The sequence below is a fragment of the Setaria viridis genome, chromosome 8 (genome assembly GCF_005286985.2).
Source record: "Setaria viridis chromosome 8, Setaria_viridis_v4.0, whole genome shotgun sequence".
Taxonomy (NCBI): domain Eukaryota; kingdom Viridiplantae; phylum Streptophyta; class Magnoliopsida; order Poales; family Poaceae; genus Setaria; species Setaria viridis.
Genome location: NC_048270.2, coordinates 1,655,796 through 1,682,174, shown reverse-complemented (window position 1 = coordinate 1,682,174; position 26,379 = coordinate 1,655,796). Strand labels below are relative to the sequence as shown.

The window sequence follows — 26,379 nt, the reverse complement described above, 5'->3', positions numbered from 1 at the left end:
ACTGATGGCGAGGAATTAATTGGCCTTCAGGTATGGGATCTCATGAGCAGCTGGTCCAGTAACATGGTACAGAAGTCGTCGCCGGGAAGCAACTTGGAGATTGGTGGCGGTCATCGCTTAGGGCACCAGCATTGTATGGTACACGTGGGTCCCACAATGATTTGATGTTACATGTTGTATTAGCTCCAATGTATAAAACCGAGTTGAATCTATGAATATGGGACCCGCAGCCCTCCATCCCTCTATTCTCTCTCCCATTCTCCCTATATTATATTGTATGGGACCTGGTTCTATGCATAGGACCTGGTTCATATAGAATCAGCCTCATAATGTATAGGACTTGCAGCCCGTTCGGTTGGCTGCGGCTGGGCTTTTTGCGGCTGGGCTTTTCAGCCCAGCCGTTCGGATGGCTGCGGCTTCTAGCATCCGCGGAAGCCGTTGGAAGGGATAACGACGCGCCGACGCACCGACGCGCCTCCCTCTCGCCCCCTCCGTCGCTTGCTCCCCTCCGTCCCTCGCTCCGGATCCGCCGCCGCCGCTCCCTCCGCTCCCCCGCTCCATCCCCTCCGCCCGGTCTGCGCCGCCGGTGGGCCCTCGGCTCGGCCGCTCCGTCGCGCTCGCCCGCGCGACGCCGTCGTCCGTCCTGCTTCTCCTCGCCCCCTCCGTCCGGCGCGGCCCGTCCGGATCCGCCGCCGGCGCAGCTTCCGCTCCGCCGCTCCCTCGCTACCGCGCGCTCCCCGCCGCCGGTGAGGCGTGGAGTGGCCCTCTCCCTCCCTCCCATCCGGCCGGGCGACGGCGCCGTTCCTCCCGCTGGACGCCCCCTCCGTCCCTCGGTCCGGATCCGCCGCCGCCCGTCCCTCCGGATCCGCCGCCGCAGCTCCGAGCCGGCGCACGCGCTGCCGCCGCCGGTGGGCCATCGGGTGGAAGGACCGTCTCCCGCGCCGTCGCCCCCTGCATCCCCTTCGCTCACAGGTATGGATGCTACCCCATCCGTATGCCGCTAGTGAATGAATGAATGCTTTCACCTCACATTTCTGGATGTGATTCCTGTTAGGCATGAAACCTGAACACCTCAACCTTGAATTATACTGCCGTTGATTTCATCGGGTTGCATTGTTTGATAATAGTTTGAAACATTCAAGTGGACACTGAATTGGTTGATTATTTTTCTGTATGTTAGAAGGGGACTAAGATAATCACTGTGAAGCGAAGACAAGTCATAGGTTGATAGATTGTGTCCCTCTCGCCAAATGCCTATTTATCATGGTTAATGTGTTATGCTAATCCTGCGTTCCTTACTTTCATTTGATAATTCTGGGTTTGTACTCAATAATTAGCAAGTAGTGTCCTAATTACTACTAAGGCAGGTGTCAATCTCGATTCAATTTTTGCACCCAGCAGCAAAAATGTGTAAAATGCTTCCTGTTTTTAGACATGCTGCTGGGCAACTGACTTGTTTGAGTAGGGTTTGATTTTTCTATGGGATACTCAGCATCATGCAGAATCTTTCTCATGATTGCTGAAGTTTTGAGCTTTCTTCAGCGGGCATGCTCAATCTGAGCTCATGACTGTTCTGCGTTGCAACTTTTTGCAAACCATTGCTGTTTCTGCGCAACCAAATATGAAGACATTTCACTAGATATAAGATCTGGTCAAGTACATACCTTAATGCTTATTGTTGCCCATTGTGACAAAAGGAAGGCCTCAAACTAGGATTGAGGTTATTTCATGGGTTATTCCTTACAGCAAGCGTATCTGAAACTGAAATATCAGGTTATAGCTTGATTGGTTGATTTAATTTCTCCCCTGGTTTTGGAGGCATACTTTCTTCTCCCTGTTTCCCTGTTACATACTAGACTACTTCACAGTTAGCTGACATAAGTAGCAATGGAAAGTTTAAGTGAACGTGGGTGGAATTATGCGTTTTCTCATGATATTTGGACCTTTATTTCCTTTTCAAGTATGCAAGTATTTTTTTAGATATACTGTGAGAAGTTTGCTGAAAGTGTACAAAATATAAGTATAAATGCAGTATGAATTGACAATGTCTTAGAGACTTAGTTGGAGTAGACATTAGCCCTTTGACTGCACCAGGATTGTCAGCTAAACTAAAAAGGTCCTGATAGCATGCACTTCCTGATTTTTACTTGGATCTTAGAGGCAAGTCTCGTGAATAGCAATTTTTTGCCACTGATAGTCGAAGATGCAAGCTGAATGTCACATTGTGCTGACCTTGTGATTTCTTTTTGTCACCTTTCAGGCTTCAGGAGGAAGGGTGCAAGGAACACAACACTGAGGCAGATTCAAGGGTGCCCACACTGGCATCGTCATCGACTGGTTCCTGCTCTCCCCCCCCCCCCCCCCCCCCGTGTGCCCGTACAATTTCCGCCACAAACGCCCCAAAGCACCTGCTAAGGCAAGTAACAATTTCTTTATTTTACATTGCTTAGTTGTGTACGTAGGTCGTAGTTGTCCATAGATCGGTGCCATATAATTGCAGCTCCTGTATGCTCAGATGAATAACCGTGCCAGCTGGGATGAGCCCACGACAAAAATTTTGCTGGACTTGTGCATTGAACAGAAGAACCAGCTCAACTGGAGCGATAGATGCCTCACTAAGTTGGGATGGAGGAATGTGCACTCCAGGTTCAGGGCAGAAACTGGATTGCAATTGGGAATGAAGCAGCTGCAGAACAAGCTCAACAACTTGAGGAGGCAATTCATCGGCTGGCGGGCATTGCAAACCTCATCTGGTTTAGGGCGCGACACACAAACTGGTGGTGTGTCTGCTGATGCCACGTATTGGGAGCAGGACCAACAGGTACGTACTTTGCGATGGCCCTAAGTTACTGATCGTCTTACTTGTACTGTTTTGTTTGCGATGCTGATATTTTACTTTGATGGGACATTGCAGGACACCCAGGCGAGGTCCCAGTCGAGTTCTGTGAAGCCTCCACCTTTCCTCAACGAGTTGTTTGAGTTGTATGGCCACGAACCCCAAGACAGGGGCACCTTGCTGACGGCCGGAGGTATTCGTGAGGACACACCTAGCATGGGGACTGAGGGCAATTTCGTGGACTTGGAGCAGGACCCCGCCCCTGCTAGTAGTGCTCGTGTCAGTGCTCGTGCCATGTCAAAAAGGCCGGTCCGAGAGTTCTCTGTGGACAGTCCCACCAAAAAAAGAAGTGACAACTTGGAGCAGTACATTAGGGAACTATCTGAGAGTGTGGCCAAGCGGAGCCTGCTACGTGCGCCGAGTATCCATGACCAAATCTCGCGTTGTATTGAGATCCTAAAAGAAGATGGTATAGAGCAGGGGTCGGAGCTTCACAACCAGGCTATGTTTTCATTTGGGCAGAGCGCGGAGTGTCGGTCCACGTTCATGGGGTTGGGCACAAAAGATGCCCGATTGAGTTGGATCAATTTCTACTGGAACATGATGCACAAGAAGTGATGGTGCCCTGCTTATTTGTTAGCTTAGTTGCACTTGTGTTGTGTTGAACATTATTGTTAGCTTCTGTAACTAGTAGTGATCGTTGAACCTTTCTATGTGCGCCGAGTTGAACATTTTTAAGTTAATGATCGTTGAACCTTTCTCTGGTATTTTAGTGGTTGTTTCTGTTCAGGTGTATCTGACTGTTGACCATTTCTATTAGTTAGTTGTATCTGTTCAGTTGTACGTATAAGTTTTGTTGCTAAGTTACTTTGAAGTTAAGTTACGTTCAATTTTTTTGCAAACTAGTTGTACCTCCTCTCAGTATACAGAACGTTGTTCACCTTGTCTTATAAGCTGTGTTTTCATTTTCGACAGGTACTTGAAGTATGAGTGGTGCAGAGGAACACAACAGTGACACCGGCAGCAATAGCAGCTCTGTGTTCGATATGAAATGTTTAGGAGGAGCTGCAGCCGCATATGCGGAGCTTCGCAGCATTCATCGTGCTAGACGGAACCCGCCAGTTGAGCTGCCACGCCTGACGGGTCGGCAATGGGTGGAGCTGAACCTCCGGGACAGGAGGCGGTGCTTCGATAATTTTCGTATGTATCCCGACACGTTCCTTCAGTTGCATGACATGTTGGTTAGCAGTCATGGGTTGAAAACGTCACAAGGGGTAGAATCTGTTGAGGCGTTAGCTATGTTTGTGTGGGCGTGTGCGACACAGCAGGCTTGCCGTCAGATTAGAGAAAGGTTTGACCGGAGTTTGGACACAGTTAGTAGGAAGATGGCGCATGTGGCAAATGTAATGTATTCGTTTGCCCAGCAAGTCATCGCTCCAAAGGATAAAGCGTACTCTACGGTCAATCACAAGCTGACCCAATATGCACCGTTCTTTGATGGGTGCATAGGTGCTTTAGACAGCACGCACATTCCAGTACTTGTCGGGCGTGAGTCCCGTGTGGATTTCCTAAACAGAAAAGGATGGACGAGCTTCAACGTGTTAGCCATATGCGATATGGACATGCGATTCACGTACGTAGGAGCTGGGATGGCAGGCTCGTGTCACGACATGGCGGTTTTGCGTGACTGTATGTCGGCAAGGACGTACCCACATCCACCTGCAGGTATGTGACTTCTAAGTGTGCACATGTAGCTGGACTTGGAAAATGTGGTGCAGTACTGTTGATTGTTTGTGATTACCTGCAGGCCGCTATTATTTGGTCGACTCGGGCTACGCAGTTCGCGAAGGGTATCTGGGGCCGTATAGAAATACGAGGTATCACCTGGAGGAGTTTAGCAGAAGGGCGGCGGACACATTGGAGGAGAAATTCAATTTTCACCATTCTAGTCTTCGCAATGTGGTGGAACGCGCATTTGGTGTCCTGAAATCGAGGTGGCACATTCTGCGGGAAGTTCCACTATATTCAAGAGAACGCCAAACGAAGATTGTTATTGCTTGTTTTGCACTGCATAATTATTTGCTGGACCTTGCCAATGACAGTTCTGCAGGATCGTCCAGGGCGCGAGAACCGGACTATGCGGTGTCCGAATGGGTGGCAGCTAATGCTACACCTGATATGGGCAGTGTCCGAGATTGGATTGCGGCGGGAATCTCGTTGATGTAGACACGGGATGTATGTTGTGTACGTTCATGTTGTAATTTGTATGTACGAAATTGTAATATGTTGTGTGTACGATCGTACCCTCGAGTGTGTTTGTTATGTTTGCCGGCCACCATTTAAATGGTGTAGTTGCATTTACCGCTACAAATTTTATTTTCGAACGTAGCAGCGCATCCGTAGGGAAACCACTTTGGAAATTGCTAAGGATAAGCTGTCACCGCTCCCTCGCTACTATCGGTACAGGAACAATTTATTTTCGGTTTTTTTAACAACCTTATATTTTTTAAGTATCAACAATTCCCTTATGATTTGTAGTCCCACACGTTGTAATTGTTTCATTTTCTAAAAAAGAGTAGGCAAATGAGACTTGATTAATTGGTTTGCTGCATAAATTGCTTTTGTAACCGGACTAAGTTTAACCTTAACCGTCATGTGGGCCAAACGGCCCGTTACCAGGCAAACCCGGCGGGCCAAACGGCCGTTAACAGGCACACCCGGCGGCAGCAGCAGCAGCTGCAGCGCTGCAGCAGCCGCAACGGCAGCCAGCAGCCGCAGCCGCTATAAGCGCTGCCGAACGCGGTGTTGGTTTCATAAGAGAGAGAAAAATATAGAACCAGCTAAGAACCACACATTGGAGAGGCCCTTAGAGTATTGCCAAAGCAGCAGAGGAGGATGATAGCAGCAGTAGAATCTCTGGAAGGAGCGCAACCGAATAATTTTTCAAGGAAAGGAGATGGCGCCGATGCAAGTTCACACATTGATCAAGGAGGAAATGGATCTGTGCAGGCAAGCCTGCGGCAGTCCAAGTGTATCCTAGTTTATCTATGTTAAGCACGCTATCAGTGAGATTTGAGTTGAATTTAAATTTCAGTAATCAAACCTATGTAAGACTGCCCAGTTTTCAAATAAAAAAAGGCAGTTCAGCCGAGTGAGAGTAAAATACCGTGTAACACTTACCTGCATGAGCTGATGAGCTCATTGCAAGACTGAGTGAGTGATTGATTCTAGATTAGACTAGTTAGCTCTGGTGAAGATTGACTACTTGTAGCCTTGCAGTTGCAGGAGCATGGTTTATGCTGGATGACATCTTACACTGGGCGAAGCAATATGTTTTTTTTCTGTGCATATTTCCTTTATGTGAGGACACTAATTTCATCCTCCAAATGCAAAATTTGTGGATAGCAAAAGAGAGAGAAAAAAGGAGCGGGAGATCCTTCAATCAGTTTATGGGCCAAGGCTAGGCCGTAGCTAATGGCCCACATAGCCCGCTCGTCTTCGGTTGAGCGGTCGGGCTCCAAACGCATCTTCGATTGAGCCCACCAGTGCCCACCTTCGTCTGCGTGCGGTCGCAACGAGCCAACGATGCGCCGCCGACTCCGCTGGGCAGCCAATGCTTCCTTCATGCAGACAGACCGAGGAAGTTGCAGGCGGCGGTGACGAAGCGCGCGCCCATCCAGGCGTCGTAGAGGAAGCCGAGCACGGGCGGTGCGCGGTGGCGCTCGTGTAACGGGGCGGCGGAAGCCGGTCGGTGCCCTTGACGAGCTCGGGGTCGGCGGGCGGGAAGCGCGGCACCTCGGCGAGCTCGTCGTGCGGTCGTGGCGATCCGCTGGACTTGGTCTCGAGATCCTGGCCGCGGGAATGTGATCAGACGGTCCAGGTAGTCTAAGACCCGGACGGTAAATGAAATACCGTCCACCCTGGTGCCCAGCGCGCGCGCCCCGCCTGGCGCCGCCGTCGCGCCGGGCGTCATCGGAGATCGCAGCTTCGTGTACATGCACTGCGCTCCCACCACAGGTCATCCTCTCCTCCGTGTCCGAGGCCACAATGCCACCTGCGCGCGAGTAAGTGAGTAACTCCTTCCCTCTTGACGCATTCGCGCCTACTCGCCGCGGATTCCCCGCGCGCGCGGTGCAGGCCCGTGGCGCGCATGTCGCCGCCGCCTTGTCGTCCCCGTGGTCCACCGTCCTGTTCTCCTCCGAGGTAAACACCGCCTCATTTAGGGCCTCGCCGACGGTGGCCGCGACCTCTGCCGTGCCCCTGTCCAAAACAGCGCATGAGCTCAGCTTGGGCACTCTTCTCGAGCTTGACGAACATGGTCGTTACGCCCGTCTGTCTGCAAATGGCATCTCTGCACAATACATCGCCCTTGCACTGCAAAGTTCAGCGGCAAAATTGATGGTTTCTTTGTGCTGGTTATCTATCAGAGTATAATCAGCAACGCTGCATGAATGAATACAGTTTCTAAAGAAATTCTTTAGAATTTGTAGACTAGGATTTCGAGACTGAAAGGGCATTGGGCGCGAAATCGACGTTGCCATTGGGATTCCGATCACATGTGGCCGTCATCCTCTGACAAGTAGGCGCAGGCAGCTGTCGGGGTGACCGCCGTCGCCGTTGCCCGAAGAGTACCGCGGCAGTGTTCTGACTGTACGGGTATGGCGGCGCCGGCAGTAGGTCGGGTAGGTGAGGAGGAGCGACCGCCGCTATAAAAAACAATTTGTACGGTCATGCCACGAGCGAAATTGCTACCCATACCTATAAAAAAGCGAGGTTATTGTAGCTTCCGACCCACTCCTGGAAAAGTATTTGCAGGAGCAGATCATGGGGTGACCCGTCCCTGTAAATGGCACTTATTTTTAGAGGCAAGTCACCCTATCACCCACCAGGTGATGGCATCACCCGCTCCCGAAAATAATTTTTAGGGGCAGGTGATAACATGATCCGCCCTAGAAATGATCCCGTGGAAATAAATTCATAACTTTTTCATATGACCTCAGATGAAGACAAACTTTATATTAAAATTGTATAGCTCGATGAAGCCTAAAACTTTGTGGTTGAAATTTTTATATTTGACATTGTTTATTACTCCAAAATGTCATTCTAAGTTTTCTATTTTTGAAATCTAATTTTTTTAATTTCAAATGACTCTTGCTATATATAAGCTCTACATCAAACTTGTAGAGCTCGAGGAGACCTAAAATTTTGAAGTTAACAATTTTTCAATTTTAGATTGTTTAATACTTTAAAATATTATTATAAGTTCTCTAGTTTCAAAATCTAAAACTTTTGAATTTTTCAAATGACTTCAGCTGTACGGAGCTTCAAGAGCTCGATAACACAAAAACTTTGAAATTGATAAGCTTTCAATTTGAGATTGTATAATACTTCAAAATGTATAAGTATATGTGTGAGTACATGTGAATGGATTTAATGAATGCATTTTTTCAATACAAATTTTTCATGTCATCTTGGATGAATACAAACTTTATATCAAATTGTAGAGCTCGACGAGACATAAAACTTTATAATTGACAACTTTTGTATTTGAAATCATTTAATAGCTCAAAAATATATTTTAAAATAAAAATAAATTTGAGAAATAATGGTAGGGGCGGGTGATGCCTGGAAATAATTTCTGCAAAAAAAATCATAACTTTTTCATACGACCTCGGATGAAGATAAATTTTATATCAAAGTTGTAGAGCTCGACAACATCTAAAATTTTGTAGTTGACAACTTTTTCATTTAAAATTGTTTAATAGTCCAAAATATATTATAAGTTCGTTGCTACGTCATCAATCTGCACCATCCAAACCAAGCACTCCTATTGGTCAACATTCCTCCGGATACCCTCTCTACCTTATCTCCCTCAATTCTCCCTCTCTCAGTTCTCTTCTCTCCTATCTCTGTTTCCTCTCTCACTTCTCTTCTCTGTTTCCTATCTCGGTGGCTCCGAGCAACAGCAGCAGGTGCCCAGTGGCCTCAGGGGCGCACGGCAGGCAGCGTTCTTGGGGCCTGCGACAGTGCACGGCATGGGGGCCTGCGGTGGCGTGGCAACCGGTGCACAGGGGGCCATGGCCGGCGGGGCGCGTGGCGGCCAGTGCATGAGGCTCGCAATGCACAGTGTAGGTACTGACTTCTCACGTTACTCTATTTTATGCTGCATGCGTAGGTAGTTGCATTACTTCATCTTTGAACGTCAACTTGAATGCGTGCATGCTTTGCTTGCAGAGAGCCATGGCAAGGAGCTTGCAAGGAGCCAGTCGTACGCGGGTGTGGCACGCGGCGGCCAGCACCCGGGACTCACAGCGCACTACTACCGGCGGCTAGCGCACGGGGCTCACGGTGGGCGGCGCGGCACACGGACGCCCGCGTCGGCTGGCGTGGCTAGGGTAGTGCATGGGGCTCACGACGCTGTGGCACGGGGCTCGAGATGGCCGGCGTGGCGCACGATTTTTTCCTTTTTAATTTTTGTTTCTTTTTTGTTTTTTAATCTATTACGAGGGGCGGGTGATGGCATCACCCGTCTCTAGAATAGTTTACAGGGACGGATCATGACGTGACCCGCCCCTGAAGATACCATTTCCAAGGGCGTTGGAAACGGCTTTACAGCGGCAGGCAGTTACCCGCTCCTACAAACAATTACTTGTAACTGCGGAAGCTAGAAGCGGGTAGCGCGCTAGTTCCTGCAAATGCTATTTCAACCGCCTCTAGAAACTTTTTAGTAGTGAGTCGGGGTGAGCAGAAGGTGAGATGGGGATGAGGGCGTCGCGGAGGAAGGCGAGCATGGTGGCGCGTGGTGGCGCTCACGGATGCGTCGGCGGAAACCCGTAACGAGCGCGGGGTCGGCGGGCGGGAAGTGCGCCGCCTCAAGCTCAAGCTCATCTCCTCGTGGCGATCCGCTTGTCTTGGTCTCCAGATCCTGGCCGCTGGAATGCAATCCAACAGTCCAGGTTGGCCTAGGGCCCGGACGGGAAATGAAATACCGTCCGGGGACGGTATTTCATTTACCGTCCCACCCCTGGGTCCAGCGCGCGCTCCCCGCTGGCCGCCGCCGTCGCGCCTGGCCTCGTCGGAGATAACAGCTTTGCTCGCGTACATGCGCTGTGCTCCCACCGCAGGTCGTCGTCTCCGCGTCCGAGACAACAACGGAACCCGTGCTCGAGCAACTCCTTCCCTCTCGGCGCCTTCGCACCTATATATACTCGCCGTGGAATGCCCCCCGCGCGCGAGGTGCAGGTCCGTGCCGCCTTGGTTCTCCATCCTGTTCTCCTACGATGTAACACCGCCGCTTTGAGAGCCTCGCCGACGGTGGCCGCGGCCTCCACCGTACTCCTGTCCAGAACAGCGCGTGAGCTCAGCTTGGGCACTATGCTGCAGCTTGAATGACACGGCCGGTGCGCCTGTCTGTCCGCAAATGGTATCTCTGCACAATACATCGCTCCTGCACTACAAAGTTCAGCGGCAAATTCATTGGTTTCTTTGTGCTGATAACTGATCAGATTACAATCAGCAACACGCATGGATGGCGGTAAAGAGCTCAATTGCAGTTTTGTATACCTGACCCCGATCAGTGCATGGTGTACATATGTTCCTGAACCTTTCAGATCCCTGGAATCTCACTGCCCTATCAGTGTCTGCATGTTACTCGTTCTTCTTTTCCTGTTCAAGGCTAATGTTCAGGAACAGGTTCTGGCTAATGCATCAAACCATTGAACAGCATAGCCATTTTGCTTTCCATTCCCCCCATCTTTTAAACCTTAAAAGAATTAGAGAGAAAACTATTGACAGATGCCCCACTCTACATTGCAGGTGGCTGACCATAGCGGTGCATAGATAACATTCCAGTAACCAAACAGAGTGATAAAAGAAATGAAATATGTAGGGAGTCACAAAAGAAACATTACAAATACAGTGGTTACTTCTCCGGCTTTGAATCATCCTTTGCTAAGTAGGAGGGACATATAGGTTTGCTAAGTAACCACAGCAAAGCAACATTACAAATGCATAGGACAGTGGTGTCTACGATTGCATTGATATAAATCGACAGACAGCTTTGAATCATCCGTTACTTCAAGGCCATAAAATCCAGATAATAAAATTTCTTTCCGAACGAAAGGACTGATCATATGCATGTATTACTTCTCTGCTCCGTTGAAATTGTCCCTTTTCCATTATTCAGAAAGGAAACCATATTGGTACTTACCTTGCTCCATCATCTAAGAAGAATGAGAAATTGCAATGTCTTTGATCCATTTTCTTGTTGATGCTATCCTCTTATTTCATCACATGAATCACTACTACCTCTAAATCAGTAAGCTGATGTTATTCTCAAAACTCATATAAAAAAAATAACATCTCCTTATGACAGATTTTTTTCATGTGAAATGTGTTGTTTTCGCTAAGTTCTATTGTACTCTTCTTTTGGATCTCCAGCTGAACATAAAGTAGAGAGCACCATTTGTTTGAAAGTTGCCAAAGACATGCCCTTGACATTGTGTATTTGTGCTGATAAGCTCCTATAATGGCATATTAAGATGTTAGACGTCACCTTACGTTGGCCATGTTTTTCCTAGCAAACATAACACATAGGGCCTGCTCCTCGCTGTCTTCCCCTACATTAAACTTTCTACAAAACAGAAGCAGAAGTTAGCATTATAGGTCGAGAACAATAGCATTAGGTCCATTGCTGATGAGTACTCCAAGAAGGACCATCTTGCAATCACCAACATTTTGTAAACCTAACAAAACTGAAGTGTGTGCTTCCTGTCCTCTGGGAAAATCTACTTTCCACATGAATGCAAATTTTGGAGCCATGTTAGCACCATATGAACCTCGCTGGTTGTTCATGGAAAACAAATACATAGCTTGAGTTTTATGCCAACCTTTTTGTATCTCCATACAATTTTGCATTGCGGATGCACTTGCAATGGCCTGGACCCGAGGAGTTGATCACAAAATTGTCTGGTAACTCATGATCCAAAAGTTGCAGATATGTTTCCAAGAGAATAATTCCAATCTCCCTAGTTATTCCACCGAGATGCAGGCGACTATCACTTAGCCCTTGCTGCATATGAATCCAATTCTGCCTCGTCTCTTTTGGGCCTGATTGGTTTCCTTCTCTGCCAAGCCTTGCTCGTTTCCAGGAACCTGGCCCCCGCTAGCCTGGCTGAGTTGATGCGAGGAAGCATTGATTGGATAGCAGCATGCATGCATCCTGACCAGACAGAGCCGCTGTTCGGTTGCTCTGATTGCAGCACGCGCATAGTTGTTTTGACCGCCGTGCATGCACCCACGCGCTCCACCGCGTACCGCGGGAGCCTGGCTCCCGGGAAATGAAGGATTCGGCCGCATCGCCGGAGCCAGGCTCTAGGCGGCTTTTGCACGCCACGAGCTAGGCCCCAGCAACGAGTTCAGGTAACCAATCGTCCGGAGGTCGCACGCGGGGAGCCATATATATCCGAGGTGGTGCAGGAACCAATCGCACCCTTTGGCATCCCACGACAAGGTTACCACCTAGGAACGTATGAACTCGGAGACCTTGCAGTCTTGCAACATTTGTCGCCACACCAAGAACACAACAAGATCCAACAATGAAGTCCTCGATCGCCTTCATTACCGCTACATCCAGTGCAGCAATCCATTCGCCATAGCCACCTCCAAAACTGGAAGTCTGAACATGGACATATTCCTGGAGGACACGGTGTCGTCGCTGTACTCACCGTTGCCGCACGGGTACGGCTCGTGAGTGCAGGACCTGAGCCACGACCAGCAGAGCGTGCGGCTCATTGGCCTTCTGTACCAGTGCGCCGCCGAGGTGGCCGCGGGCGCCTTTTTTCTTCTTCTAAGAAATAGGAGGGGGAGTTCCCCTGCTGTTATATATTATATTGAAACAAGAAAAGAGAAACTGTACATATCCAAATAAAGAAACAAAGAAAGAAAACAAGAAGATCTAAAAGATTACAATGTTTGCTCTAGCCATTCAGACATAAGTTGCTTCCAATCATCTTTTACTCTATGGATAACCTGAGTAAAAAATAGTTTTGATATGAAACAAAGAGCCTTGGACTGAAGGAGTGATTCCTTTAAAGATCCGATCATTTCTAGCTATCCAAATACTCCAACACATGATAATTATGACTTCCATGAAAAATTGAACTTGGAGCTGAATTCTGAAGCTGTTAAGAATAGCGTAGGGTTCATCTAACATGTTAGGAAATAAGCCTAAATGTATCCAGCATTCCTGTGCAAAAGAGCATCCAAATAAGAGATGGAATAATGTTTCTTCCCCACCATGCTGACACAGTATACAATCATATGAAGGTAGAACCATTTGCTTCCTTCTAAAGACATTTCTTGTGCTAAGTCTGTCTTTGAGAACTAGCCAGAAGAAAACCTTATGCTTATTCTGACATCGTGATTTCTAGAGCCATTTAAAGACTTGATGAACCTGTCTATGACTAGTGAGATAATGATAAGCTTTTGACAATGAATAATAAGGACTGCCCCAAATGTATGTCCATATATCTGTATCATTGTTGAGGAATAAATCCTCCAAACTAACAGCCAGCTGCATCAACTGATCAAGAGCTTGAGATGAGAGGGGAAGGTGAAACAATTTCTGAACATCGACTATTTCCTGGGATTTCTGAATGGAAATTTCCTTCGTTTTGGTGAAGGAGAGGAGTTGGGGGTAAGCCTGCGCTGGTACTCGATCATTCCACAAATCATGCCAACCACTGCCTAGAGCAGATCACGCAGCTAGCCTCCTGGACGCACCCTACACGCTGCAGGGCCTCGCCGCCATCTTTGCCGACGCGCTGGCGCGGAAGCTGCTCAACCTCGTTCGCCGAGGTCTACTTCATTCCCCGATTGACAACGAACATCGTGAGCATCGGGCAGCTTGATGAGGTTGGGTACAAGATCAAGATCGACTCTAGGGTCATGAGGATCTGGGAGCTTGGAGGCGAGCTGCTGGCGAAGGTGTCGCGAATGGCAAACCGGTTGTACATGCTCCACATCAATATGGCACAGCCGGTGTGCCTGGCGGTGTACGGATGCGATGATGAGGTGGCGTGGCGTTGGCACGAGCGTTTTGTCCACGTCAACATGGCAGCGCTGTGGAAGCTGGCTCGAGAGGAGTTGGTTCGAGGGCTGCTGGAGCTCGGCCATGTGGAGCGGGTGTGCGAAGCTTGCCGGGCAGGCAAGCAGAGGCATACCTCCTTCCCGACGCAAGCAGAGTACCGTGCGTGGCAGCTCCAGGAGCTAGTGCACGGGGACCTGTGCAGTCCCATCGCACCGGTGACGCTAAGGAGCAACAAGTACTTCTTGTTGCTGGTGGACGACCTGAGTAGTTACATGTGGGTAGCCACGATTCCTTCGAAGGATCATGCTGCGGCTACCGTCAAGGAGATTCAGGCGCGGGTAGAAGGCGAGTTTGGAGATTCAGGCGCGAGCAGAAGGCGAGTTTGGAGTCAAGTTGAGGGCTCTCTGAACTGATCGAGGAAGTGAATTCACCTCGATCGAGTTCGCAGAGTACTACGCGGCGGACGCCGTTCACCGGCAACACACCACGCCGTACAGTTCGCAATAGAACGGCGTGGTGGAGCGCCGGAATGGGACTGTAGTGGCGGTGGCGAGGAGCATGCTCAAGGCGAAAGGGCTGCCTGGCTGGTTCTGGGGCGAAGTGGTAAACACGGTGGTGTATGTACTGAACAAGAGCCTGGCAAAGAGCGTGGACGGGATGACGTTGTTTGAGGTGTGGCACGGGAAGAAGCTGGCCGTGCACGACCTCAAGACGTTCGGCTGCATCATCTACATCTGCAACACGAAGCCTCACATGAAGAAGCTGGAGGATCAAGGCCGCAAGATGGTCTTCGTTGGCTACAAGCGCGAAACAAAGGCGTACCGCGCCTACGATCCCGTCACCAAGAGTGTCCATGTGATGTAGGATGTCATGTTTGATGAGCAAGCCCAGTGGGACTGGGGCACGAGCGGCAACTCTGGCGTGACGGGTGGCAATGACGACGTGTTCACAGTGCAATACTCCATCATGGGCCAGGCGACTCCGGCGGCTGAGGGCACCATCGAGGCACCTGGGGAGGCTCCATGAGACGGCGAGCTGACCCCGTCGCCATCGCCACACGCCACTGCAGGGGAGGCATCGGAGGGTCAGGCGGGGTGCAGGCAGTGGAGTTTGCCTCGCCGCCCCCGCCAGTAGGAATGACAACTACCTGGACGCCGACCACGACGAGGATGCTCCGCTTCGGTTCTGCAAGATCGACAACATCCTTGGGCTAGCGTCGCTGCTCGGATTCATGCCGCAAGCACTGGTTGTAGAGGAGCTGCACACTATGAGCTCTGACGAGCCTGCCTTGTTTGACGAGGCAAAGCGTAGCCCGAGCTGGAGGAAGGCGATGATGGAGGAGATGGAGTTGATCGAAGAGAACAAAACCTGGTCTCTCGCTGATCTCCCACCTGGGCGGTGGGCGATTGGGCTGCAATGGGTGTTCAAGGTGAAGAGGGACGAACACGGGGCGGTGTCCAAGCACAAGGCACGTCTCGTGGTGAAGGGATACGCGCAGCGGCACAGCATCGACTATGATGAGGTGTTTGTTCCGGTGGCGCGGCTGGACTCGATACGCCTGCTCATCACCCCTGCGGTGCACGAGGGGTGGGAGGTGCACCACATGGATGTCAAGTCGGCATTCCTAAACGGCGACCTGCAGGAGGACAAGGTGTACGTGGAGCAGCCAACCGGTTTTGTCATCACCGGCAAGGAGCACAAGGTGCTCAAGCTGCGGAAGGCGCTGTACGGGCTGCACCAAGCACTGCGGCCCTGGAACGTGAAGCTGGACAACACGCTACTGTCGCTCGGCTTTAGGAGGAGCCCCTCGGAGCACGCCATCTATGCCAGGCGGAACGATGACATGCAACTAGTGGTCGGAGTGTACGTCGATGATCCGGTGATCACCGGCACAAGATGCAACGACATCAAGCAGTTCAAGCAGGAGATGGCGGATGCATTCAAGATGAGTGACCTTGGCCTACTTCACTACTACCTTGGCATTGAAGTGAAGTAGAGTGCGAGTGGAATCTTGCTCAGCCAAGGAGCTTATGCCGCCAAGCTCCTGGAGAGAAGCAGCATGACAGGGTGCAATCCCTATCAGGTGCCCATGGAGTCTCGTCTGAAGCTGAGCAAGTTTAGTTCAGAGCTTGCGGTCGACGCGACCGCATATAGGAGCATCGTCGGGAGCCTAAGGTATCTGGTTAACGCTCGCCCTGACCTTGCTTTCGCTGTTGGGTATGTGAGCCGATTCCTGGAAGAGCCACACGAGGATCATCTCGTGGTAGTGAAGCACATCCTGCGCTATGTGGAGGGAACCAAGAACTGGGGATTCTGGTTTGGCAGGAAGAAGGAGAAGGAGGCACGCCTGACGGGATTCAGTTATAGCGATTATGCTGGTGATGTCGATGCTAGAAAGAGCACGACTGGGGTGATTTTCTTCCTCAGCAGCAGCCCAATCACCTGGCAGTCGATGAAGCAGAAGGTGGTGGCACAGTCAAGCTGTGAGGCAGAATACATAGCAGCTGCTAATGCTGCTTTTCAGGCATTGTGGCTAGCCAGAGGGCTAGCAGAGGTGCAAGGATCAGCACCAAGAGCGCCAATACTAAGGGTGGACAACAAGTCGCCATTGCTTTGATTAAAAACCTAGTACTCCATGGACAGAGTAAGCACATTGAAGTGAAATATCATCTAGTCCGGGAGTTTGCTGAAGCAGGTCTGCGAGTAAAAGAGGCTTGGAAACAATCAATGTTTGAATGGCTAGAGCACTCATTGTAGTTTTTCTGATTTTCTTTCTCTCCTTCTTTGTTTCTTGATTTGTAATTCTACAACTTTTGTTCTTTCATTTTAATATATATCCAGCAGGGGATGATCATCCCCTCCTGTTTCATCAAAAAAAGGTAGGGTTCATCAGGAGCAAAAAAACAGCTGGGCGACATTCTGACGAAGCCGCTTGGCAAGACAAGTTCCATGAGCTGCATTCTAAGATTGGCCTGAGTGATATATGCAGTTCACACCACAAGGCTTAGGAGGAGATTGTTAAGAATAATCCTTGGGTGCTAGATTTGTGTTTTCCTAGTTTAGCTGGTAGCTTAATTTAGCAATATGCATTTGAGTGATTGTACAGCCGGCCTGATTGTGAGGGCCTAATTTCTTACTTATAGTTGTTTACTTAAGCAATGCAATAGACCTGGAAAGGCTACCAAGTTGACAACGCAAATTGTGTCCTCTGTGTTCGTGCGTTTGCATTTGTCTAGGCCGTGAGTTCGCCGGCGACGTGTTCGTCGTTTCTCCGGCGTGTTGCTAACAGAGACGCCTTCTTCTTCTGCTGGCACCGGAAGCTGCTCTACTCCGTCTCCGCCTGGAGGCCCGCCGCGTGCCGCCACAGGGCCGGCCGGCTTGTCGGCTCCTAGGCCACGGTGGCGGCGGCGGAGCTGACAGAGCTGCTGAGCTGGAGCTGCTGCATGCATGCATGGGCATGGGCGTATGTACAGCAGCTCCCGTTCTGTATTAGCTTGCGTTCTGAACCATGATTACGATGTGCTTGAATTGACTGTATGGAGTGTTAGAGAGAAATGAAATTGAGCTCATGTCATTCAACATTCTCGCTGTTGTATATTTAATTTGCCTAGTTAATACTCCACCGTCCTAAAAAGAAAGCAATTCTATTTTTATCCTAAGTCAAACTATCTCAAATTTTGACCGTATTTATAAAAAATAGTATAACTTTTATAATATAAAATAAGCATATTATGAAAACATATTTCATAACAAGTCTAGTGATACTCATTTGATATCGTAAGTCCTTATATAATTTTATATAAATTTGATCTAGGATTGTTTGATTTAAGAAAAAACTAGAATTGCATTCTTTTTTTGATGGAGGGAGTACATTAAAATTGAGCATTTTACAAGCTGGACCAATTTGCACCTACTAGTCAAGTTATTGAACTAAATTGAGCATTTTACAAATTGTTGGGCCAGTGTGCACTCATTTAATTTGACAAATTATGGGGGAAGATCCAACTGATGGGTTTTTGTATGGTGGGTACAATTTTCTCTTTATTTAATTATATTTTGAACCTCATTTGTTAGGTTGGAGGGAATTAAAATTAATAATTAATTCATAATCACATAGATACTCAAATACATTATTCAAAAGATAGCCATGGTTATATCTTCTCGGATGGGATGGTGATGCATGCAATGCAACGCAACACCTTACGTCGCAAGGCCGTTTGGGAGAGCTTTTCTAAAACGGTTTTACTGGTCAAAGCTGGTGGAGCAGAAAATAGTAGTTTCACCTAGTTTTTTTGTTCATTTTAACCTTAGCTTACAGAACGTTGTGCCTCGTTTTGCATAAAATAGGTGAAGCCGAATCGTATCCTGTCTCGTTGGAAAGTGAACACGAATGGCACTTTGCTTTCGACTAGTGAGCAGTATTCAGGGCAGTCAACGGCGAGTGGCTTTAGCCTTTCTCTTTGCACGTGGAAACAGACCATAGGGTGTAGGCGTGCAGCGTTGGACCCTGAAATTCAAGTAAAGTTGCGAGTGTGGACATGGAAACTCTGATCAAAGTTACATTGCATTTGCATACGGCGCTGCAGATGTCAGTTTCCCCCAGCTACCAGCACATGTTACTGACAGATTGCAACACTGCCACCGGTCCAGTCATCACGAGGTATATGTATGTTTAAACTTACCTGCGGTCTGAGAGTTTTTGTGCTTATCTCCCTGATGATTAACAGGCTAAAATCTGGTTTTCTGGAACTAGGTAGTTTTGATCAGTTTTGGCCGTCATTCGATTTGATAATTGATACCAAACTTTTGGTTGCATAGACACTTTGCCTTTGTCACTTAGATTTTCAGAGATGAAGTAACAAATTCGGTGGCCAAGATTCTAGCATATCATAATCTACCTTTGTCAAGTATCACAAATCTTGCCCTGGAGATTCTCATTTTCTTTTGACAGATCGGTAATTTTATCACACAGGAGCATATACCGCTGTCGTCTCATGGCAGGATTGGAACCCATGGTCGTAAGATATTCACTTGTATGGTCATACTGCATTTAATTAATAACGCCGTATGATTTTACAAAGTACTGACTGGTACAAGACACAAAGACTGTTGACGGTGATACATCATGCACAGACTTAATGGTCCGGTACAATGCAACAAAAGGTGGAGCAATGATGAACCAAACATATCACAGTACAAATGCCCCAAACTTTAAATTCACGTATCATAATACAATACTAGTATGGGACCTATATTTTTCTACACATGAAAGTCGATTAGACATCTAGACTCTTGATCAAGAAGCATAAAAATTAGTCTGCATAAGATAATTCAATCAATATCCTCGAATATTATAGCACAATATTTTTTTTTTCAAAACACAGTACGCTTACATACACGCATGACACTCAACCTTATGAATAATACATGCACGCAGCCCTTCTGATCCTATGAATGAATGTGTTTATACGATGAAAGGATAAATGAACATTGGATGATTTGATTCTGATTCAGTGGAGAAACAGAATAATAAACATAAATTCTAGAATCCAAACTCTACCAAGTTATGGAGTGGAATTCAAACTAGGTATATCCTTACAACGTAATGAGCCAGGTGAATCCCTCGTATCTATGTATTTCTTTGATTATCAGTGTTGGCTCTACGTTGTGTACGTATCAAAACACTCAATTCGCCAAGCCAAACAAATGAATTTGTATTTGGAGCTATACATATACCGAATTCCGACAGACAATTCCATTTTCAAAAAAAAAGGTAGGCACTCTTGTTGGGATTCACCTCGCACGACGGAGGATACAGAGTATTGGCATGCATGGTCGGCAACCAAAGAACAGCTGCAAACAAAGCAACACAAATATAGACCAACGGCACGCGAACACCGACATCTCACACCCCTTGCGTCATCATGCGCGTGAACTCGTTGAAGCAGACGAAGCCGTCGCCGTCGACGTCGACGCCGCCGATCATGCGCCGGCAGTCCTCGACGGAGCACCGGTCATCGCCGAGCGACGCGAGCACGGCCAGGAGCTCCTCCGCCGAGATCCTGCCGTCCCCGTCGGCGTCGAACACCGCGAACGTCTCCTTTAGCTCGCCCTCGTCCGCCGCCTGGGCCTCGGCCGCGATCTCCTCCAGCAGGATCCCAGACCCCTCCGCATCGGCGAGCATCTCGGCCAGCTCCGCCTCGCTCGAGACCACCCTCCTCAGGGCGATCTCCAGGTCCGCCCTCGTCACGGGTGCCGGCTTTCCTTTGGCCCCGGATGCCGACGGCGGCAGGACGGTGCGCGGCGTCGTGACGGTCGCGCACTCATCGGACGAAGACGACGCGGTGGAGCCGAAGGAGGCGCTCTTGCCGTTCTTCGACCTCGTCCTCTTGCTGACCTCCTTCTTGGCGCCGGAGGAACCGAAGAACGGCACGCCAAGCTTCATGGCGGTGATGCTACCTTCAACCCGAGGGATCGAATCGACGAGATGATCGAAGGAGGACTCTAGGTATAGAAGGGACGGAGGCAGGAAGGTGAGGGGTGGAGAAGACGATGCGTTTATAGGAACGCGGGACGACGAAGACGATCGACCGAGTGAGCTTCCGCGAAGCTTCGCGCCCGGCGCGGGAAAAAAACGGCCGTTCGCACGGGGACCTACCTGTGCTGTGCGTGCGATGGCGATGGATGGCGATGCGAATCTTTCGCCTCCTCCGCTTTGAAGGCTTCTCTCGTCTAGCAAGCTAGTACTCTCCTACGGCTGATGCGATGGATGCGTTTGCATGAGACCAAAGAGATCCATCACTTGCGCTTGCATCAAGGTGATCGACTAGTCCCTCTGTGACGTCAACTCATGAGGGTTTTAACTTGAACTCTCAACTCTCTCGACGCCTCCGTCAAAAAAACCGCTTGTTACCAAACGCAAATGGCCAAAACCGAACATGAAACAAGGCAGGACAAGGTGATGGTATGCACACAAAAAAGTTTTTTTTTTACATATAAAAAAGTAACCGGCAAGAGGTTTATCGGGCATACGTCCGCCACATGTGCCGCCACCGCCGACCTGAAAACGCATCAGTTTTACTTTGAAGCAATTTGTGCTAGCTAGTTAAAATAGTGGCTGGACAACGATGTACTGATCCTGGTAGCGATGGTCAACAGTTAGCCGATACAAAAAATGAACTTTGTTAACCACTAGGCGATCCAGCTTGATTAGAAGAACTTGCAGTGCAGTGACGGGGACGTCTCGAGACGGCAGCACAGAGCATACACTATATACTAGCAAAAAATTTCACCAGCATCACATATGTCATGGATTAATGGACTGGTTATGTTGGTTTTGGTGTCGTACACGGTATATCCTACGGATGATTACTAGTCATGGAGACTTGGTTGATGAAGGTCCCAGGAAACTTCCGATTTGCGTTTCGTAAAGTTCCAGGAAACTAACCTGACGACTGTGTGCGAGCTAGGTACAGACAGCGTGACCTTGATGAGCGTGAGTTGGTTCGGAAACTCGTCAGGAATTTCGGCCGCGTTTACGGCTCCTGCACTGCCTCCTCGTCCTCGTCTTCGTCCTTGAAAACAGCAAAAGCCAAAAAGGCCCAGCCATCCTTTGTTGCAGCTGCGCCGTGTGATTCCGATGGCTGTGGCATCAGTTGGTAGTGGATGCTGGGTTCGGGCAGACGGCCGATGCTCCGGATCTTGTCGATGCCATTCTGCAGCTTCTCCGTTGTCTCGGATTTGGCCTCTGTTTCGAGTGCTTGTGCCGTTGATGGGTAGAAGAGGTTGGGCACGTCAAGGTGCCTCAGCGAGTACAGGCCGCGGCCCTCACGCAGAACCAGATGCAGAGACTGGCGGCTCAGCTTCCGGCCGCAGCTCATCTTCAACGGTAGCGGTGACAACCGGCGGCGTAGGGTTGGATGCAGCGGCGGCGCTAGATGGGGGAAGAGAGCCAGTGGGCTGAGACGAGTGGGCTCTCCCTGGGCCAGTTGGTTGGGCCTCGCAGACGGATGTGGCAAACAAAACTTCGACGTCAGATGAACGGCACATGATAACAATAACAGAGAAGATGCTACCAACTTTCAGTAACACATGAAACCATGCACCCCTCTTCAAGCAAAAGGAACCATGCACTTACTGACTTGCACATCAATGGAATCGTATTATAGAGACAGAACGTTACTGAAAAGGCATAGCTGGGACATTAGTAAAATCAAACATTCTATAATCTACTCAAACATTCGTCACAAGGGGGAATTTCAGTAAATGCAAGCAGTTTAGCCGCAGGGAGTGAGCTTCTTGTTGCCTGCACCACGAGGGTTGTCATCCTTCCAGTCGTCCCATGCTCTTGCTTTGGCCTCCTCGGCATCCTCATCCTCTTGGGCTGAGCTAGTGCCGTCCTTGTGCCACGCCGAGTTTGCTTCTTTGATCATATTTGCAGTCCTTTCTTGCCATTTCTCCATCATTTTCATTTCGCGCAAACCAGCTTCTTCTATGCTCATTGTTGGCAGCCTATATAGTGACAGCAAGGGTACCTCTCATTAGCTCCAACAATGCTCCATGAAACATAAATCATGGACCGTATAGGATCAATCCAGAGGTGCATGATCTGATTTATCAGTATGACATTGTAACTTAACAATGTGTTTCATTAGGGATCGTGGTAAATAGTGCTCATTCCATGTTAGCTAATGTTATCATTAGCAGAGACGCACAATACGGAAAATGGCAAATATTGCAGTGTTTGGCTGTATTCGAAGGCATACCTGTAACCAGGCTGAAAAACTTGTGCTGCCATTCTTTCCCTTTCACTGGTCAGTCCTCCACCAACAAGGCTTGCAGGTCCAAATATCATGGGTTGGTGTTTGTGCTCATGAGCTTGTGAAACACTTGCTCTACCTTCAAGGACGTCTTGAGCAAATGTTGCGCAAGTGATTGGATCAGCTGGTTTGGAATATGGTGCACGGTTTGCAGCATTATGGTGCCATGCTTCAGCTTTTTGTGTACGTTCATCAAGCATTTCACGAGCAAATGCATTCCCGTCCTACAGAAATGGAAAAGTTACTTCAGGCAAATTTCTGTTTAATGAAAGTGATTGCTTTTTGAGGGTAGAAAATCTACTGGATTATATGTTGAGAAAGGATCACATGAAGACATTTTAATAGCCACAGTTTCTTCATAAATATGCACAAACCAGTCAAAGATCAGATTCACACTATATGAAATATTTTTTAATTCCCTGAATAAAAAAAAACTCATGGGATGGAATGTTTCCAGTGTCCTGTTACTCCTGTAGTTGTTCCCAATCATAAGAAAAGAAGCTATATGAAGAGATGCCAATCAGAAGACATCACACCTTTGGTTAACACAGCTACTCTAGAATTTTATGCATTGATATACATGAAAGCTACTGTAATTCCTATACGAACATTTTTTTTCTTAAGGCTGCTTACAAGTTGAAATTTCCTCACTATATAGCTAACAATATATCCCATCCAAATTGCACAAAGCAGAACTTATATGCATTTATCATATTTATGTGAGGCATGATAGCCTGAGAATCCAACATTCTCAGAAGGAAAAAGTTTCCTAAAAATGATCGGCCTAAGATGCTACTGATAAGAAATAACCAAATCAGGAAGTGAGCCTAGCTCAACTGGTTAGGGTTGGAGGTGTGGTCGTGCACTCTAACCACCCAGGTTTGAGTCCCCTCTGGCTCGAATTTGGGTGCCTATTTCTTCTTCTTAATGAAAAATCGCCTAGCTCCTCCTAGGTTGATATAATTTTTTTTAAGAAATAACCAAATCACTATCATCAGCATTACCTTTTCCTTTCTTTCCTTTACAGCTAGAAGCATTTCTTCTTCCTTCTTTAGCATGTCGAGAAGATCAAAGGCCTACATAAAGAATAACGACAGATCTATTAGTGCTTAAATAGTTAAATATTATGAATGCAAGCACTGTAATTTGAGAAACAGAAACCCTCTGAAATCAGATTATGTAACATTTCTTAGCAGACTAACCTTGCAGAGAGCCAATGAGATAGTAGCTAACCAAGCCTGCAGCATGGCAAAAGTAAATCAGAACCAGAGCATATGTTCCGATTAATTATAAAAATGAAGTGCAAGGTAATAGTATAAGCTTTGGAAAATGGAAACACACATCGATAAGATATGAAAACACTATGTGTAGATAGAAAGAATAAGGATTAAAAATTTGAAGACCTTGCAGTGAAGATTTATTTCTATGGGATAAATTTTATAGTAGCTATGTGTCAAGTGTCACTAGAGAGAACAAGATCCTCATGGGCCTGGTATGCACTAAAAGGAGCATCACAGGGCATGTGGTTGACTTCCTGTAGGTAATTAAGAACTAGCTGCATGCATCGAATTCAGAAAGCTCCCTACAAGCATTAGACTTACTAAATGAAATCCCTCATGTCAAGTGGAAAAGCGTTTCATCTTCTAGAATATCACAGCTCATGTTAATTTGAAATATTAAAATAAAATCCTTCCTGTCAAGAGGAGCAAAGCTATCTTTTCTAGTACGTATATCACAGCTCATTTTAATTTGAAAAAAATAAATAAGATCCCTCCTGCCACTGGGAGCAAAGCTATATGCTCTAGTATATCACCGCACAGCTAATTTTAAATTGAAATATGCTGAAATATAGAAACCAGAATAAACATATGATTCAACACAGAACACCTTCCAGGTGTGGGATACTAACCTCTCTTTCCTCTTCCCCATCATCCTCAAAGGCATCTTCCTCCCCAGCTTCAACAGGAGCAGATAAAGCAGCTGCCCTCAATGAACGCCCACGCCTTTCTTTTCTCTCTTTAATCTCTTGAAGCTTAGTTTCTGCAGCTTTTTGACGTTTGAACCGGGCAATCTAGGCTCCAGAAATGAGAAACAGAGTAAATTACAGGAGATTAACCAAGTCAAAAAGAAGTGAAGAGTAAGCAGCCTGTGCCCCAGATTTTGCAGGCTTAATGGAAGGATCTCACATCACACGTTTATTGTCCTCCTAGCTTTCTATTATAGAGTGCACAGTGTTTATGTTAAGAGCGAAAAAAAAGTAATTTGGCCTCACCTTCTGCGCTCTTCTGTTTGCCATAGTATCATGCTGCTTCTGTCTAGATAATTCAAGCTCATCCTGTGGAATAAGCTCTAGTACTTCACATAGAGCAATGAACTCCTGTGGAACCAAAAAGGAGTGATCCGTACATGAGGAATGGGTGATGTGCTGACAAAATGAATCAATGTGGCAGGGCAGATTGCTAACCTTCAAATGGTTCTGTGATGACTTAAGAATCGGAATCCGATCTTCCTGTGCAACCTTCTCAGTCATTTCTGCGAGATAGTATGGGACCTAAATTACCAACAAAAGATCAGAGACGTAAGCATATTAACAATTGAATTTGTGAAATGCTGACATAGTTGTAAGCATGCTAGCATTGTTTTGATCAAAGCTGCACTGACAAAATGACAAGGCGTCTAGTGTCATGTATGGCCTGTTTCATGAACTTAAGGGAGGGTGGGGTTCGTACGAGCAGGTATTTGAGGTTGGCGGTGGAAACGTCTTCCTTGGTCTCGTTGGGGGAGAAAAGGCCAAGCTTGCTGACCATCTCGTCGCAGCGCCGCAGCAGCTCTACCCCCTTCCGGATCCCTTCCTGCCCAGCACAAAATCAAGCACGTAATAAGCACCACTCGCCGAAGAGCCTAATCTCCTGTTGTTGGTGGCGATTACGAGAAGGACGAAACGATCCAGAGTAGGGGGGAACCTGGTCGAGGGCAGAGCTGGAGGCGAGGCCGTGGAGCCGCGATGCCCTGTCGAAGAGGGCGGGGAGCGGGAGGTCGGCGTTGTCGTCCTCCGCCGCCGCCGCGTGGAGGCGCATCTGCGACTGCATCTTGTTCCCGACCTCCTCCACCTCCACCATTTCGATCGGACGGGGCTGTCTCGCGGAGCCGGAAGCGAGCGAGAGATCGGCGGGAAAACCCTAGAGGCGGCCCGGCCCGGCAGGCGGGGCAGATTCTCAGGGAGCAGAGGAAACACAGGAGGAGAGAGCTCGTGAAGTGATGTCCGCGGGTGAAGGGAGACAGAGCAGGGGGCTGGTCGTGTTGGCTTTGGTGTGGTGGTGGACCGTGGAGACGCCAGAATGTTCGGGTTACCAAAACTCCGGTGCGTCGTGTTCGTGTGGGGGCTGCACCTCCACGGCTTCTTTTCCCTTCCTCCCCGGGTGTCGGCGACCGCGCGCGGCGTGGCGGCCGGGGACTTGGCCGGCGTCAAGATTTGTGGGGGGATCGGTGTAGCTGGAACACCTGGGCCGTACGCCGGCGCATTGTCGTTGGGACACGGCCACACGGGCAACTGCGTGAGCTTGGACTTTCAGCGGTGAGGAGTAAATCGGCGGAGGTGACGGATGCCAATTTTTTTTTTGGCTATTTCGAAAGCC

General features: G+C 48.4%; 4 protein-coding genes across 4 annotated transcripts; 2 read left to right on the top strand and 2 right to left on the bottom strand.

The window, feature by feature from the left end:
• The first annotated feature begins 2,515 nt into the window (after positions 1 to 2,515).
• LOC117833227 (uncharacterized) lies at positions 2,516 to 3,454 on the top strand. The gene is made up of 2 exons (XM_034712657.1): positions 2,516 to 2,821; positions 2,915 to 3,454. Exons 1-2 carry the CDS (start codon positions 2,516 to 2,518, stop codon positions 3,452 to 3,454), a joined length of 846 nt encoding a protein of 281 aa, XP_034568548.1.
• A 12,560-nt stretch (positions 3,455 to 16,014) lies between these two features.
• Positions 16,015 to 16,542, top strand: LOC117833226 (secreted RxLR effector protein 161-like). Its single transcript, XM_034712655.1, has one exon. The coding sequence runs from the start codon at positions 16,015 to 16,017 to the stop codon at positions 16,540 to 16,542; it is 528 nt and encodes a 175-aa protein (XP_034568546.1).
• Positions 16,543 to 19,614: 3,072 nt separating this feature from the next.
• On the bottom strand, positions 19,615 to 20,532 carry LOC117866701 (probable calcium-binding protein CML35). Its single transcript, XM_034750972.2, has one exon. The coding sequence runs from the start codon at positions 20,368 to 20,370 to the stop codon at positions 19,831 to 19,833; it is 540 nt and encodes a 179-aa protein (XP_034606863.1). The 5' UTR covers positions 20,371 to 20,532; the 3' UTR covers positions 19,615 to 19,830.
• A 1,503-nt stretch (positions 20,533 to 22,035) lies between these two features.
• Positions 22,036 to 26,289, bottom strand: LOC117833366 (PP2A regulatory subunit TAP46). The gene is made up of 9 exons (XM_034712825.2): positions 25,708 to 26,289; positions 25,474 to 25,596; positions 25,209 to 25,295; positions 25,017 to 25,121; positions 24,654 to 24,815; positions 23,947 to 23,982; positions 23,749 to 23,820; positions 22,691 to 22,968; positions 22,036 to 22,436 (listed from the first exon to the last, which is right to left on the bottom strand). The coding sequence occupies exons 1-9, from the start codon at positions 25,861 to 25,863 to the stop codon at positions 22,202 to 22,204; spliced, it is 1,254 nt and encodes a 417-aa protein (XP_034568716.1). The 5' UTR covers positions 25,864 to 26,289; the 3' UTR covers positions 22,036 to 22,201.
• Positions 26,290 to 26,379: the final 90 nt, after the last annotated feature.